At 43.6% G+C, this 16,340-nt stretch overlaps 1 protein-coding gene across 1 annotated transcript in view; it reads right to left on the bottom strand.

The window, feature by feature from the left end:
• The window catches only part of si:ch211-127i16.2 (amine oxidase [flavin-containing] A), a 33,438-nt gene extending 17,227 nt beyond the window's left edge, over positions 1 to 16,211 (bottom strand). The window contains exons 1-8 of the mRNA XM_053411870.1: positions 15,941 to 16,211; positions 15,782 to 15,869; positions 14,765 to 14,945; positions 14,425 to 14,539; positions 14,018 to 14,175; positions 12,628 to 12,717; positions 10,676 to 10,760; positions 2,542 to 2,642 (exon numbers count right to left, since the gene is read on the bottom strand). Coding sequence (XP_053267845.1) covers positions 2,542 to 2,642; positions 10,676 to 10,760; positions 12,628 to 12,717; positions 14,018 to 14,175; positions 14,425 to 14,539; positions 14,765 to 14,945; positions 15,782 to 15,869; positions 15,941 to 16,058 — 936 coding nt within the window. The 5' untranslated portion in view covers positions 16,059 to 16,211. The remainder of the gene's footprint in view (positions 1 to 2,541; positions 2,643 to 10,675; positions 10,761 to 12,627; positions 12,718 to 14,017; positions 14,176 to 14,424; positions 14,540 to 14,764; positions 14,946 to 15,781; positions 15,870 to 15,940) is intronic.
• Between the last annotated feature and the right edge of the window lie 129 nt (positions 16,212 to 16,340).

A 16,340-nucleotide genomic window follows, 5' to 3' on the forward strand; every position in this document is an offset into this window, starting at 1 on the left:
TCTCATGTCCTCAAGGAGCAAATGTTCTTAGGACTTTGTTCTGATCAGTCACGTTTGTTGTTGATCATTGTGAACATGCCTCTTCACCCTGAGATACTGTTCACCCAGAGCAATTCATAAAACACGATGATCCTTAATGAAATTTAATTAATCTGGTTCTTGTAGAATCACGATGTGCAAATTGTGTGCGCCTCGTGTTCGATATCAATTCCTACAAAGGATAATTAAACTAATTAATTATGAATACATGTTTCCTTGATTCGTGCTACCGATCTACATAGTGTGTAAACCCAAGGATAACAGTGAGTCTGCAGGTTGAAAGAATTCCAGCTACTTACATTCAGACAACCTTCACCATGTTGTGTGTATTTTGGGAGTTATTGTAGATGATGATATTGGCAATAGAAACAGACCATAATAGCTCATAGCAGTTTCTCTTAAGGAGGATGTTCCTGGAATGGGAGACGTCCAGATCCAAAAATGTTTCAGTTTAAAATATGAAAAAATAACAAAGCTACCAGGGGGTGATTTCAGCCTTTCTCTGAGCATAATTAATTCTGTATTCTGAACTTGTTTAAGGTTTTTTTATTGAATTTATCAGACAGGAAATGTGGAGCGGAGGTATACATGCATCCAGGGAGGGGAATCAAACCGTGCACCTTGATGCAGAACCCACCCAAACCTCTTTGTTGTCGGTCCTAATTGAGTTTGCCTCTTCTGTCATGTCGTTGTGTTTCTGACCCTCAGCCCCCCCCCCCCCCCCCCCCCTCACTTTCATCTCTTTCATGTTTCTTCTGCATTATTTTCCATCACGGCCGCTGTGTCTCTGTGGGAACCGGCTCCTGCTTCCCGAGATTAATCTCCAGTTCCATTCTAGTGTGAGCGTACACTGCATGTTTCTGTCCCCGGAGCTCGGCCGGCTGTATCACAGCTGGCAGAGGGAAACATGTCCTATTCATAACTGCAGCAAGCAAAGTGCAGCTCTGCAATCAGTCACCGAGAAAGACAGACAGAGCTTCACGTCACAAACATCTCTGAGCTTTTCATCAGAACTCAAATAGGCAATTTGGCAACACACCAGCACACAGATCAAATAAATGATTCCGTGTTCATCACAATAGGCAAATTCAGTCCGTTAACAACGTGCACAAGCATTTGGTTAATTAATTGTCAGAATTAATTAAGTGCAAAATGGAGAACAAATCAAATTTCATGTGCTGGAAGCTCTTCTGCGCAAAGTGTTGAGTTCCATAAAGAACTTGTGCCAGAGGAATGTGCTGCTGCAGGAGTTCTGTCTCACAACAGGAAACAAACAGGTACTTTAGAACAGTTTCCTCTCACCTCTGCTCACGCGGCTACGCACTGGAAAACATTTGTTAGCTTCTTTTCACATGAAAGGAAACCCGCGCTCTGGGAATCTGATCTCAGATGTATTTTTGGGTTGTGAATGCTGGAAAACTACAAGTTGTGTTGGAATCTCGACGCAGACGTTTGAGAGGATTATTCCACAATGAATATTGTCGTCTTCCACTAATCTTGACAAATGTCTCCAAACAAAAAGTACACGACTTGCAAAGACACAACAACTGCAGCTGCCAACATTTCTGATGTGATGGAAATAAGCTTCTGCATGAACAACTTTGTAAATAAAAAATGTAACAAGCAGGAAGAACTTTAGTTGAACTTTAGAGTTTAGCAGGGCAGCAAAAAGTGTCTGGGTCTGAACCTTCCGACTGACCGGGGCCTGTCCCGTCCTGTCATGTTTATTTGTGCCTCGATATATAGCTGCTTTCACACATGCACTGACTTCTGGGTAATCTCCCGAAGTTATCCTGCATGTGGGAACGTAAATGTCTGAGTCAGAGGTTTTTCCTGCCAGCAGCAGAGGATCCACCAGAAGCAAACGGCCATGTTTCTTTTTGACGTTTCTAACAAGCAATCGACTAAAAACTGAGAATAAGAAAAGAAATACAAAGATCTCAGGACGTGAAGAGGAGTTATTAACAAGTCGGAAAGCCGATGAGATTCAAGAGCTTTTGGTGTAAATGTTCTGTAAAAAACGAGAAAACATGTGATCACTATTAATATGCTATGTCCTGCATTTTGCATGTGCCCCCCCCCCTGTTTGATCTCCTGCTGCTGCCTCATATCTGGACCCCACTGTGCAGCCATTTGCCAGAATTCATGCCTAAAGTCGATGATCAGCCGGGATTGGCTCTGATCTCCCACAGAAATGTATGTTTTTATGATTATATAAAGTTCTGAGACACAACTCCTCACAAAAAACAGTGTTTTTGTGTCGATTGAAACAGCTTCACTACACAACATTGCATGTTTGTCCACTTCAATCATCTGCTGTTGCCAACCTACACGATATCGATGTGGACTCTCTGACGTGGTTCAGAACAAACATGACTCACTGGAGAGAAGGAAATGTAGAAATGGCACCGACTGTGTAGAGGCCCCCCCCCAAAAAAAAGATGTGATTGTGTCAAATTAATGTTTTTTGCAGATTTTTGAGCTTCATCTCATTTTACTCACCGTCTGGTAGGTGATGATGAATTTGATCAGGTGGCCTATAGGCATGTTCTGGGTGAGGAACTCTCTCTGGCTGGGCAGGGCTGGATGGAACTGGATCTTTGCTGGTGGAAAAAAAACAAGAGTGCATCATGAATCCTAATAACTGGCTTCTTTAGTCCTCCCCCGCTCTCACCTGGAGTACTTTACATGCAGCGTGGGACAAAGAGGGGGACAAAAACCAGTTTGAGGGACACGTCACTGGAGCTGATCCCTCCTATCGATCCGGACGGTTTGATCTTGAATCACTGAATAGAAATAACGGCCCCTCGCAGAGAGAAAACCACATGACCTCATAGTTCTCCGGCGGTGGCTGTGCTGCAACCACGGCTCTTACATATGTGGAAAAAAAAGAAGCTCCATCCTACTGATGTGAGTGAGATCAGTCAAATAACCTCATCAGCGGCCGTCACGCGCTCAGAGGAGCCGCTCTGCACCCCCCCGCTCCAAAGGGAAGTGACATCTGGCCGTCAGCCAGGCTTTTAACAAATGAACCAGAGGAAGATGTGAAACATCATTTAGAAAATGTCAAGAGGCCGTCAGCGAGCTCAAAAATAATGCCCTGCCCGCTAAACAAAATTGATGAGCCCCGATGCAGTAAAATTGAAAAACAGCGACATGATAAGTGGCTGCGAACCAATTTGACATGGTCACTTAGACGTACAAATGACAGCGCCGTGCACATGACATAAGAGCTGTCGAGTCCTGTCATATCCATAATGCTGCTTGTTTTGACACCAAACACAGAAACTTAGCAGCGGCGGGAAAAAGCCTCCAGCCTCATTATTCATCCGGCAGATGCTAAATCGTTCGGTGGCTAAATGAGACGTTCTCCGGCAACTTATTCTTTTTGAAACAGCAAAGTGCTCCGCGTGGAGAAAACTGTCCTCGTCTCTCAAAGGGAAACAAATGTGAAGAGATGTTTTTTTTTGTTTTTTTTTTGCAGGAATCTTTGTCACAAGTCATCGTTTTGCACTTAAATCAAGACGACGCGTGCAAACAGGTTCCGTGTGATGGCAGTTTATGTGACTTAATGACACAGGATTAGGCTGAAGCTCGGGAAGGTTTGCTCCGATGCCTCTCTGACGGATGGGGGGGGGGGGGGGGGGGGGATATCATCCCTCAGCGATCACATAAATAACATTATTGTCATTCCCTTCTTTTCTGGTATCCGTGCAATTTCCAGACTTGTTCTTTTGAAGCACTTCACTTGTGGCACTTTGTGAAAAGAGATGGTCTAAATTACACTTCTCCTCCAGCGCGGGATAAATGCAGAGGATTTGCTCTCTGTCAACACGGCTGAAAAGAGCCGATCGGAAAAAAAATGAGGAAATATCTTCAACTTCACAACATTTCAGCGGTTTCCCGTCAGTGTGATGGAATCACTCCACACGGCTCACAAAGGTAAGAGATGAATTTCTCTGTCTGATGCTGGTAGATGAAGAAAATACCTAAAACATCTCCAAAACTCAATGTAGGAATTTCTTTATTTACTCACAGGATGATGAAGTGAGGCATTTTCTCATTATTGGCTATGTTTGTCTGCCACTCAGTTGTAATATGTGGTATGTTTTTATCTTTTTAATGTCTCAAATATTCATAATAATTGGTGTGAAACCTTCATGATCTAATTTCAACTTGTAAAATGTAATATTTTGGGGACCAACAATATTTTTCTCGTCTATGTCCTAAATCCGCACCAGTGATGTTTACTGGTTTCAAGATTACATTCATACGACTAAGTTTTATTTTGAAAATGCCATAATAAGCACAACACATCACTAGACGTGCGTTTGACAGTGTGAACAGGAAGCATTTAGTTGTTAGGTATAGAAATAGTAAATGTATTAAAATTCAGAATTTAGCAAAGAGAACAGGGCTTTGACTCCGGTGCTGAGGATGATATCAGTTGGTTCAAGGGTCATGTGACGGACGCCTGACGAATCAGAGAAGGTTGTGAGTTCTACGTCAATTCAAACCAAAAGAGAGTGAGTCAGGACGTAAGTGTGGCAGAGATGATGCACTCTAAAGCCAACATGCAGTTATGAGGCTGTACTTATGAGTAGTTTGTATCAGAGTACTCTGAACCGGACAATATAATGTACATAAGCTGAATACTCTTGTTTTTCTGTGTGCTGAGAAATAGATGTTCACTCTTGGGGAAATGATTTTGAAGATGATCTCCGTGAAGTTTAATCTGAAGCAGGAAGATGACCTCGGTTGGTCAAACTGTAAAAGCTGTAAAAGCCCAGTCGATTTTAAACTAATGTGCACTTTGGGATAATTACACAAAAAAACATCCATTTTACAGGTGATAGAGTTTTAATATATTTCTTAGACCAGTGATACTTTACTCAGAGTAGATTTTTATTTGGGTTCCATTTGATACCATCACAGAGAGAGAGTCTGTCCTTCGCTCAGCCTCTGAAGTGCATGAAGAGTTTCAGAATGTTCGGATTTTATCTTTTCAGAACACAAACAATGAAACGGCCCCGGCTGTAGAATTTGACTCAAAGGAAAATCAAAGGAAAATGCCGTCAAACTAATGGATTCTCAGACGTTTCATAAACAAAACTAACGTTTGACAAAGAATAAATCAAAAATGTTACAGTGATACATCTGCTGCAAAAACCACACTTGACACAAACCTAACCTCCAACCAACTTATTACTGTTATCTTTCAGTCTTATATATAAAGTACACACTCGTGAGTTGTGTGTTCCCATTTAGAGCTCGAGAAATCATGTCCCAGCTCCAAACAATGCATTGCTCTGCTTCCTGTGTTGTTAGATGGAGAAATGAGTCAAACCTCTACAACACACCACAGGAAAGCCTCATCCTGAGAGCAGTGAAAAGGATTTCTGCATCTTCCTGCTCTATGTGATGAAAGGTGATGAAAAAAGAGACGTGACCAGACGTGGAGCGAGTCCGGCCCGTCTGCTCCCGGGCGATGCTGACGCAATCCTCACATGCGTGGTCCTCTGAAGTCCCCCCCCCCCCCCCTCGACTGACAGCTCCACCACGCAACCATTTGCTTTTGCATCATTCTGTCATCTTTGGGAAAAAACGCCGCGAGTTCAAGACCGTCCTCGTAACAGCTGGTTCCTGTAACTTGTGAGGACACTTGCCCCCCCCCCGCTGAGTGGGCTCCCTCTCATCGCCTTCCTGTCCGACTCAATCTCACTTTCTCTTTTTAAAGGAACTTGGCATTTGATCCTCCCACGCAACATTTTAGTGTGAATGCACCGCCGAAGAGAGCACCGACCCTTGCTCTGGGTTGTTCCCCCCCCCCCCACTGACCTGTAAGTGCTACTCATGGTAGTGCTCAGCGAAAATGGGGGGGCTTCAACTTCCCCATTACTTCCTCACTCTGGACTTTTACCTCCACACACACAGGCGCTGTCAGTGTCTCCGACTGTCAGAGCGATCAGGAGAAAGTGAAACATGAAAATCCACTCAAATCAGGACTCGACATCAAAGAGCTGATGATTCATGAAATGCAGCTTCCCGATGACAATTTGTGAAAGAGCAGGGGAGACTTGAAAAAAGCACGAAAATAGCTAAAAACACACAGAAGCTCTCACTGAGGTTGGGTCCATGGCAGTGCCTGTGAAATTGCATTATCTCTTTCATCCTGAAAAGCCAACAGAGCAGTGCGGAGGATATTAAGTGGAAAAAACCAGGGTGGGAAATAAGAAGTAATCATATGCACGACGTCTTGAGAAGGTGCGAGGCTGGAACTATAATAAAAAAAAGTTCCATGAAGTCCAAGTAAAGTTTTGGATCGAACCAAAGATGGAAACACCTCTTCTAGTATAAGACTGTGCAGGTGTGAGTTCAAACAGCCAAAACTTAAATAAATAAGTCAACACAGCTGGTTTTTTAAAAAGGGAAGAAATAGCAACATGGGGTTTTATTCAGAAGCCACTTAATCCAAATGTTAAAAGATAGAGTCCTTCATCTGTGTGCATCTTTCATCAGGGATCTTTTTTGATGAATCAGAGACGAAGCCTCTTTACACTTTCTTGAAGGCTCAGTAGTACACACACACACACACACACACACACACAAACAGACACACACTCGTTGCAGTTCCTAGCCTTCCTTAATATTTCCTCCACTGGTCCTGACAACCATAGACTAAAACGTGATGACCCAGTTGCCTAAAATTGCCCTCATTAGTTCATAATTTCCTAAATTAACTCTCCTTCAATATTTGATGACTCCTAATGTCTGATGAATAAAATATCAAAGTAGTGGACTACAAACAGGAGACTCGTTTAATTTTTGACGTCTCATTTAAAACTCCCTGAGAAAGAGCTTTTAATCAGCGTCTCAGTGAAGTTGGAGCAGGAGCATTTGATCGGTGCAGGTCGAGTTGAAGGTGTGAGTGTCAGTGCACGTCCATCAGAGTGAACACACATCTAAACATTTATGTTACAGGAGATATAGTCAAACATGCAAAGTGTTGTGTGTTTAATGGGGATGGACCTGTTTGAGCAACTGTCAGTCAAACCACACCCCTCAGCTCTGATGGAGAAGATACATTTGGTCTGAAAACTCCCTCATCAGCATCGGGCTCCAAACTTTAACGAGGAGAGTTTTATCGAGCACATTCTCCCCCTCTGGGATTTGAACATTTTCCACTGGTGCACACGTCTCTGCAAAAAACCACATTTACTTCATTTGCCTGCTCATCAACACTCGCCGTATTGCTCATCAGCAGAGATGAGAGACCCGCGCACAGAAAGCTAAATCCATTTCCACCGAGTCTAAACTCAGCGAGAGAGAAATCACTTTGCATTATTTAGTTTCACAATCACGTTAACTCCCACTTCATGTTTAATCCCCAAATTAGGCGCCATTAGTTTGATTCACAGTGGATATTGGCCTTGGAATCCACACTCACACGATGTTAGTCGGCAAATAAATGCCAACGCACTTGTGTACATGTTTCCTGCTGGGGTAAACAAGACTCTGGGCTAAACTCCCAGTGGCACATCCGATCATTTCCAATACAGTGAGAAGCCACATGGTGCTGCATGGCCGCCTGGAAGAAGAAATCTGCCTCTAGTCAGGTACGACTGAATGTTGACAGACTCTATGTGGACACAAAGCCCCGGAGTTCACGTGCACATAGTAAAGTGGGACAGAGAAAAACAAAATGGAAACAAAATGTTAATTTAGTAAGTGCGTCTCTGCAGCCATCACTGGATATTAGACGTCACGGCTAATTGCATTATACTGCAACTGCAAGCTGTGAAAGCCTAATTCGATTATTTTTTTGTTTCTTTCTTACGCAGTTTGAATTTACACGGGAACGTACTTAAGTACCAAATAAAACATGCACACTTCAAGCACGATTTTCAAAATGTCCACACCAAGCCAAAACTGCCATTTCGCCCTTGTACATGGCAACCTGCAAATTTGCAGTGAAACCAAATAGTTCATAAATCATTGAGATGACTGAGAGAAGCGACAACAATAAAAAAATGAAAAAAATATAAAAAACTGACGGAACTCTTATAAAAGATGGATGCATGAATGGAGGGGGGGGGGGGGGGGGGGGTAAATCCAGGGGCCAAGAACAGGACAGACGTGATATACGAGGGACCACACGGCTCATATCCAGCATCTGCATCGGCCTGTGAATAAAAAACTGTGACGGGACTATTCTTTTCTTTTCTCTCCTCGATCATTCATCGTTCGGCTCATTCACTGATGACTCGAGAATGAAGTAGGATGTCAGAGAACAAACGTCTGTAGCAGAGGAGCCAAACACGAGGAGGCTGTGATGGTACTTTAAGGCTCAGGCCGTCCAGAAGAGGCTCGGCATCACCCGGAGTCATTATGGTAACTGGAAAGCTGCTCAGGTTTACTCACTTCCATAAAAATCCAAATGAAACACGTCACCCGGACGTCTTCAAGCAGCAAGTCCTCCTCTTTAATTTATCCCCGACTCCTTTTGGGAGAGGTGACGTCTCAGTCGCTGGCCTGACTTCGGCTTCTGAGAGTCGCTGTCAACCTCCCGGCGCTGATTTAGAGCCAACGCGTGGCACCGTGGCATCTGAGCCGCGGCAATCTATGCTGCATAATTCAAAACCGCTCTGGAACCTGTCTCATTAAGGACCCTGGCCCTGGTCCATGGCTCTGGGTATGAGGCTTTGAGTGACAGATCCTGTTGCCAGCTTAGTGCAAACAGGTACAAGACCCAGAGTGAGCTCCGGCTTCTGATTCAGCTCCAGCTCCTTCCCAGCGTGGCAGAGCCGCAGCCTCCAGAACCAGCACCGACTCCCAGTATCAATATTTTAACCAACACATAACGAGCAGGGGTCGCAAAAAAAATTACTCGGGATAATCTCCCCGAAATTATTTGGAGGGGCTTTGTGTGTGAAAGCAAATGTCAGAGTCAGTTGCTGTGGACATTCTGTGGAGTTTTGTCCTTCCAGATGGATAGATGGATAGATAGATAGATAGATAGATAGATGGATAGATGGATAGATGGATAGATGGATAGATGGATAGATGGATAGATGGATAGATGGATAGATGGATAGATGGATAGATAGATAGATAGATAGATAGATAGATAGATAGATAGATAGATAGATAGATAGATAGATAGATAGATAGATAGATAGATAGATAGATAGATAGATAGATAGATGGATGGATGGATGGATGGATGGATAGATAGATAGATAGATAGATAGATAGATAGATAGATAGATAGATAGATAGATAGATAGATAGATAGATAGATAGATAGATAGATAGATAGATAGATAGATGGATGGATGGATGGATGGATGGATGGATGGATGGATGGATGGATGGATGGATGGATGGATAGATAGATAGATAATTGATAGATAGATAGATAATTGATAGATAGATAGATAATTGATTGGATAGATAGATAGATAGATATATAGATAGATAGATAGATAATTGATTGGATAGATGGATAGATGGACAGATGGATAGATGGATAGATGGATAGATAATTGATTAGATAGATAGATAGATGGATAGATGGATGGATGGATGGATGGATGGATGGATGGATGGATGGATGGATGGATGGATGGATGGATGGATGGATGGATGGATGGATGGATGGATAGATAGATAGATAGATAGATAGATAGATAATTGATAGATAGATAGATAATTGATTGGATAGATAGATAGATAGATAGATAGATAGATAGATAGATAGATAGATAGATAGATAGATAATTGATTGGATAGATGGATAGATGGACAGATGGATAGATGGATAGATGGATAGATGGATAGATAATTGATTAGATAGATAGATAGATAGATAGATAGATAGATAGATAGATAGATAGATAGATAGATAGATAGATAGATAGATAATTGATTGGATAGATGGATAGATGGATAGATGGATAGATAGACAGATATATAGATAGATAGATAGATAGATAGATAGATAATTGATTGGATAGATGGATAGATAGATAGATAGATAGATAGATAGATAGATAGATAGATAGATAGATAGATAGATAGACAGACAGAAGTTGTTGTTTGTGTTTTCTCTCACTACTCGATGTTGTACACACGGTATCAGATGAAATGAAAAAGAGGACCCTGGTTTTCTGCTTGTAAACGTTGAGCTAGTTGGCTCAATTAAAACTTTCTGCTCCTTGTGACCGGCCCACACTTTCCTGCGGGGTCCAAACCCCCCCCCCCCCCCCTTCGGAAGCTTGATTTGCTGAGAGGTCAGTAATGACGTGTTTGTCACTTCCAACTTCTCGCCGCCGACCGTGGTGAATGTCACATTAGCCCCCCCCCTCGTTTCAGCTTCAACTCCCGCTCTGGTTCCTAAAATCCTAACCCAGGCTCTCCCTCGGCCCCGGGGCCTCCGGCCTCACACGGCATCTACTTCAGCTAGAGTGACCGCCACACCTCGGAGCCGGAGAGATTTAAGGAAAATCACAAATTTATCTCAATGGATGCACAGTTTGCCACGTTTGACGGACACGCTGGGAGAAGAGGAAACTCGCCTTCTGCCTCGGTGGGAATTTCATTTAGCGAGTCGACGAAGTGGGAGACGCACACTGACCTGCCAAGTGGGGGGGGCAGGTGACGATCACAGCTCTGCACGAGAAGGAGGCGGTGGCGGTCGTCACCCGGGCCGACTCAGCTTCCTGCGGAAAACACAGAAACAGAAAACAAGCTTTTTTAATAATGAGCACGTTGCAGAGATTTATTAGTAAATGATATCTTGTCTGGTGTAGACATACAACTCCCCCCCCCCCCTTCTCACAGCTGACCACATGTTCAGTGTCCAGCTGTGCACGTTGGAAATTATGTGGAATAAATTAAAGGATTGTTGGAGCCACATTCTGAATTTCAATGTATTATTAAGGCTTTGGAGAGATTTGTATATATGTTCCCAGTATCAGCAGTTTCATACCAGTTCATGTCAATACCAAACCACAATCTATACATCTCTAGATGTATATATAAGGATGGACAACGTGACAGCTCCATAAGAAAAGTGAAGCCAAAAGGTCTCGATCGCCCCCTGGTGGCTGGACGCAACATTTGGTATAGACCCTGTCCCCTCCATGTTAGTGGATGGGACATGAACCAAATTTCAAACTCAAAATGTCTGTCAAAGGAATCTCAAAGATGATTTCTTTCATTTCAGGAAGTTCCTCTCACGCTGATGTTTGTTAAATTGATTTTACTTTACTAATTTATGTTTTTAATGAGTTTTTTTGATGTTAGTGGTGAATGGTCATGATTGAGAGAGTGTCAGAGGCACCACTCCACCATAATTCATGAATCTCATCAATCAGACCTACCAAGGTATCTGATATCTATGGATATGTGTAATTTATATGTATATGTTTTTTAATATATGATGAGGAAATTTCCCATATTTAGTATTCAATGGCCGTTGGCAAGTTATCTGGTTAACCGATTCCTGCTCTCTCAGCTGGCGCCCTGTTAACGTTAGGATTCTTATTATTACATGATTGATTCACAAGGTGCCCCTCCACGCCTCCTATCTCCCAGCACCACCCTCAGCTCCTTAAGAGAAGCTGCTGTCAAGGTCTGGGCTGAAAAATGAAAGGAGTCCAAGCTCCTTCCAGTTTAGACAAGCTCTCCTCAAGGTCCCAAAGGAAACCAGTTCATCTAGTTATTTCCATATATTTCACCAGAACAATGATTTTGTATTTTTCCTGGTTTTGCATGGGAGGATAACCCAGAGGAGAAGAGCCTCTCTGTGTGAAGTTAGCACCTTCTCCTGTGTGTGGGTTTTCCTCTGGGTGCACTGGTTCGGCTTTGGTAAAAGTGGAAAATCACCCACAGCCGTGAATGGGAGTGTGAATGTGTTTGTCTGCCAATGTGTGTTATCACTGTGACAGACTGGCAAAATGTCAAGGGTGCGCCCTGCCTCTCAGACAGCCACCGGAGTGTACTCGGGAGCGGGAGAGATGTCAATAACACTTTATTATTAATGATCTAATCTATAATTAATTGGTTAATTACTGTTTATTGTTGTGTGTGTGTTTCCTGCCACTATTTCCCAGACGCCCTCTCGTTTGGAACTGAGCAATATTCTTCACAAATATTAAAGGAAACCTTGAAAACTATGATAATTTAGTCCCAAAGTGACCAGGATATAAAATCAATTTCTAGCATTTCTTATTAATCTATTTTTTGTCAATAATACTCTGTTAATTGGTTTATTGTATAATCATTACTTCAGAGGGAAGGCAGACTCCTAACTGATGCTATTCAGTGATCACTTCAATAGTCTGGTCCACTGCTTCAAATCAATGGAACACAAATAAATCCATCAGCGGTGGAACTGAACGTATTGATTTGGTGAACACCTGAGTGAGCTCACAGTTCCCCTGGTCGTCCCAGCTGTTAATGACGGAGACAGTCTGGTGGAACAGACACGGGCTTCACAGGAGACGGCCTGTGTCCCCAGCGTGGAGGCTGTTATCTCTGTGTCCTGCCTCATCAGTCCCTGAGAGAGACGTCCCCGTGCCCTACCTGCCATATGGCCGTCACCGCCGAGCCCAGCCGGACGGCCTCCAGCCCCACACGCTCCGCCAGGCGCTCTGAGAGCTGCTGGGTGCCCCCCTGTGGAGAGACAGATACTGCAATGAAGGTGGGCTTCAAACCCACAGCCGTCCCCCTGGAAAGAAAGTTAAAGGGTCACTTCGCCCAAATTACAAAGCAGCAAAACCCCCCCCGGCGGTGTCGCGGCAGCCAGCCAGCCAGCCAGCCAGCCATGCAGATAATAGTTTGTATTTGCCAAGAATTTTATGTATCTGCCTCTGAGACCTCTGCTGACACGTCAATACATCAAAGCATTGACTGTGGTGAATAAGCAATTACAAATCACGTTTAAAAAAAAAAAAAAAAAAGAAGCTCAGCAGCATCTCTGTCCACAAAGTGTCCTTGTTGTTCTGCACGAGCCACAGAACTGGAAGTAAACACTTTCAAAGGTGGTAGAAAACACTTGGAATTGTCCAGTTTGGCTTTTTTTTTATTCACCATAGGCTGTAAATGAAGATGGACAACAAGGCAGCCTCCCAGAAGTGAAGCCAAATCCTGTTGCTCTGCAGCCAACCATCAGTGGAGGTCATGAACCTGCATCATCCATGTTAGTGAGTGGGACATGGACCAAACTAAAGATGGTTTCTGGCAGGTAGTTGTTTGCAGTGTCTCAATTTGAGCTAGAGCGATTTAAAATAACTTTAACCCATGAACGAACTGATTATTAATATATTTATTTCAGAAACCTGAGGGAGTCACGTCTCTATTGTGCATTTGAAGCTTGTTTTCCTTTGACTTCCTCTGACAGCCTTTACTCCTGCATGATGTTTGACTGATGAGGCTCATTCCACTTCACATTTTGCTGCTGCTCTCGCTGCAGCTGTGGAGTTGTCATGCCCACAGGGCTGCTCGTTAGATTTCTTCAGTAAATAGCAGGAACACCATTATAAATAAAGTGTTGCAGATAAATAACACGGAGGAAATCGGCTATATTCGAGGTTTGGAACCACAAAAGCTTTGTTGATATTTCCTTTTGAAGGCATCTGGCCGGGCTCTTCTTGGCTTTGCTCCTTTTACACCCGACTGAGTAAGAGAATGAGCGACAGGTCAATAGCAAAAAACACCGAAATAGAACAGAATGGAGCCAGAACCTTCATGCTGAGCGAGCGCAGAGACAAAAGGACAAATCCAATAAGAGACCGGATCTGTTTAAAAAGTCAATGAAGCTCCGAGGTCAAAGTGTTTGTCGGGACACAGCTTGAATGAGCTGCACAGACTGTATTGAGAGGCTGGTTTTTTATAACCAGGAATCCGATGTGGTCTCCAGTTGTGAAAAAGCACTCGAGCCAACCCTGTCTGCAGAGGGATGTGAGCTCTGTACCTTGATTTTGAACTCCTGAGCGGCTCCTGCAGAGCTCTCGAGGAGCGGCAGCAGCCCTCCAGCCGCCGCCGCGTACATGAGGAAGAACAGGAAGGACATCTGGGACGGCTCCATCCCGAACACAGAGCGGCAGCTCACTGCCATCTCCTCCTTCAGCTCTGGAGGACAAGGGAGGGAGGAATTCAAGCTGTAGATCCTCATAAAAGCAGTACTAATACATGCTCTCCCTCCCAAGACAGTGATCTGCAAATATACTGTGTACTTTATCGTGCACTGTCAAAAAACTACTGCAAGTTGATCTGTCGTGTGTAGATCTTCAATTGTATGGCAAAGAAATGTGTTAGAGAACTGAGGGAGGAGTCAACAAAGAGAAAAACAAACATAGAAGAGAGCTGAGTGACCCTGACCTGCAGTCCAACCGTGTTTCTCAAAGTAGGAGTGCACGGTCATGCTGTCCAGCTCCACGGCGTTTGGGGTCTGTGACGGATCCTGGACGCACACTGTCGCACACAATTTGTCAATCTGAGGGCATAGCACGCACACACACACACACACACACACACACACACACACACCATGTAAATGGGTTGTATCGGTTGCTTATTTTCAGGATTACCAACCCCAGCTTTTAAATGTTTTTACAGAGGAATCTATCAGAAACACTGTTTTGGGGAGATGTGGGGTGATGGTGGAAACTCGGCACTGCCCTAAATACAGGAATCTGCTGCGTTGGTGTTGTTGCCTCACCTTCCTCAACAACTGGGTGAGATCCAGTAGCACGACTGGGGACAGAGCCGGGATACTGGTCTTGTAGGTTCGGATTTTGCCGCCTGGTCCTCCCATGTGGTGCACCTTCCTGCCAGTGTTGAACTGTGGGTAGGTCTCTAGGCCCAGCTCCTTCATGAGCTCCAGGAGGTGAGTTTGGGTGCTGAAAGAGGAAGAAGAAGAAGAAGAAGGAGTTTCAGTGTTTATTGTTCGGTTATTAAATCTTGCAGCTGATACCATGAAAAATGCATTTACTAATCAGAAATTGACGTTGCCTTAAAAATACAATAAAGCTCCAGTGAGTCAAAGATTCTTTGAAGAATGCAAGTTCTCCGGTGAGCTGTTCTGCTTTGTGAGCGTTGAATAGAGGCTGTGGATTATAGATATGTGAGAAATTTCCCATTTTTGTTCAAAAGTGACTTGAAATGAGTCAGTGCACAATAATTCCTCCAAAAACCTGAGAAATAAGGGGAGGTTTTGAGAAGTTTTGAGGCTGATATGTGAGGCCTGGGTCTGACCAACACAGAGACAAGACACAATAAATTAAATAGACTCTGTTTCCATCATTATTAAAGTTGTTCTTTAAGTTCATCTTATCTAAGCAGCTGTTGATATATGGACACTTATAAGCATCTAAATATAGTCTTTAAACTCTAAATCCTCAGATATTGATTTTGCTCTATTGCTTATCTATTCCCTGCCCCGGTCATAAATCACATTTCTCCTGTAGCTTTGCACTGTTTTGCCATCAGGTGAAAGTGCAAACCTCCTCATTAGACCCCCTGTTAATGAGTGAGTTTGCTCATATATGATATTCTATTTATTCTGATATCCCCTTTTTTCTTTAAGGCGTTTCGCCCGGTGCAGAATCACTGTTTTAATATTAGTGTCACATATTCAGTTGCAACTAAATGAGAAAAGTCTATTTTTTAAATATATCTTTGTGATGTCAGTTACACACACGTCTGTGTTATTCCTGTAGCCTCTGGTCAATATTACCTTCCGACCCACTGGCCTCCCAGGTCCCAGCGATCCACGCCATTGGCTGCAGGTATGTCACTGGTCAGCGTGCGACCTCCCACTCGATCTGCAGGAGAAAACACACGTGAAAGCAGAACATGACTCAGCTCCTTTCAATCCAATAGCTATTCAACAAACCTTTTCCCTCCAGTATCAGTATCTCTAAGTCGGCATCCTTCTTTCTGAGCAGATGAGCTGCACTCAGTCCAGATAACCCGGCGCCAACAACAATAACGTCCCAAATTTTCTCATCCATATTCAAGCCTCGGTGACTCGGTTGTTTCCTGCCAACTTGGCGTGCGCCTGGTAAACTGCGGAGTCAGACACAGATACTCGCATTCCCCTTTTCTTCTCTGTATCAATTAGGTTATCTCTCTCACCGAGGCCGAGCTTCTTTCAGAATCGTGGACTTTGGAACTGTGAGCAGCTGAGCTCCCGACCTACTTGGCGGAGAATCAGTTGTTGCAAATTCCAGAAACAAACGCCAGGAGAGGCCGTTTGATAATCCCAACAGCAGAGGCTTCAGTCAGAACAAGAG

The sequence above is a fragment of the Pleuronectes platessa genome, chromosome 19, assembly GCF_947347685.1.
Source record: "Pleuronectes platessa chromosome 19, fPlePla1.1, whole genome shotgun sequence".
In the NCBI taxonomy this organism is placed as follows: Eukaryota; Metazoa; Chordata; class Actinopteri; order Pleuronectiformes; family Pleuronectidae; genus Pleuronectes; species Pleuronectes platessa.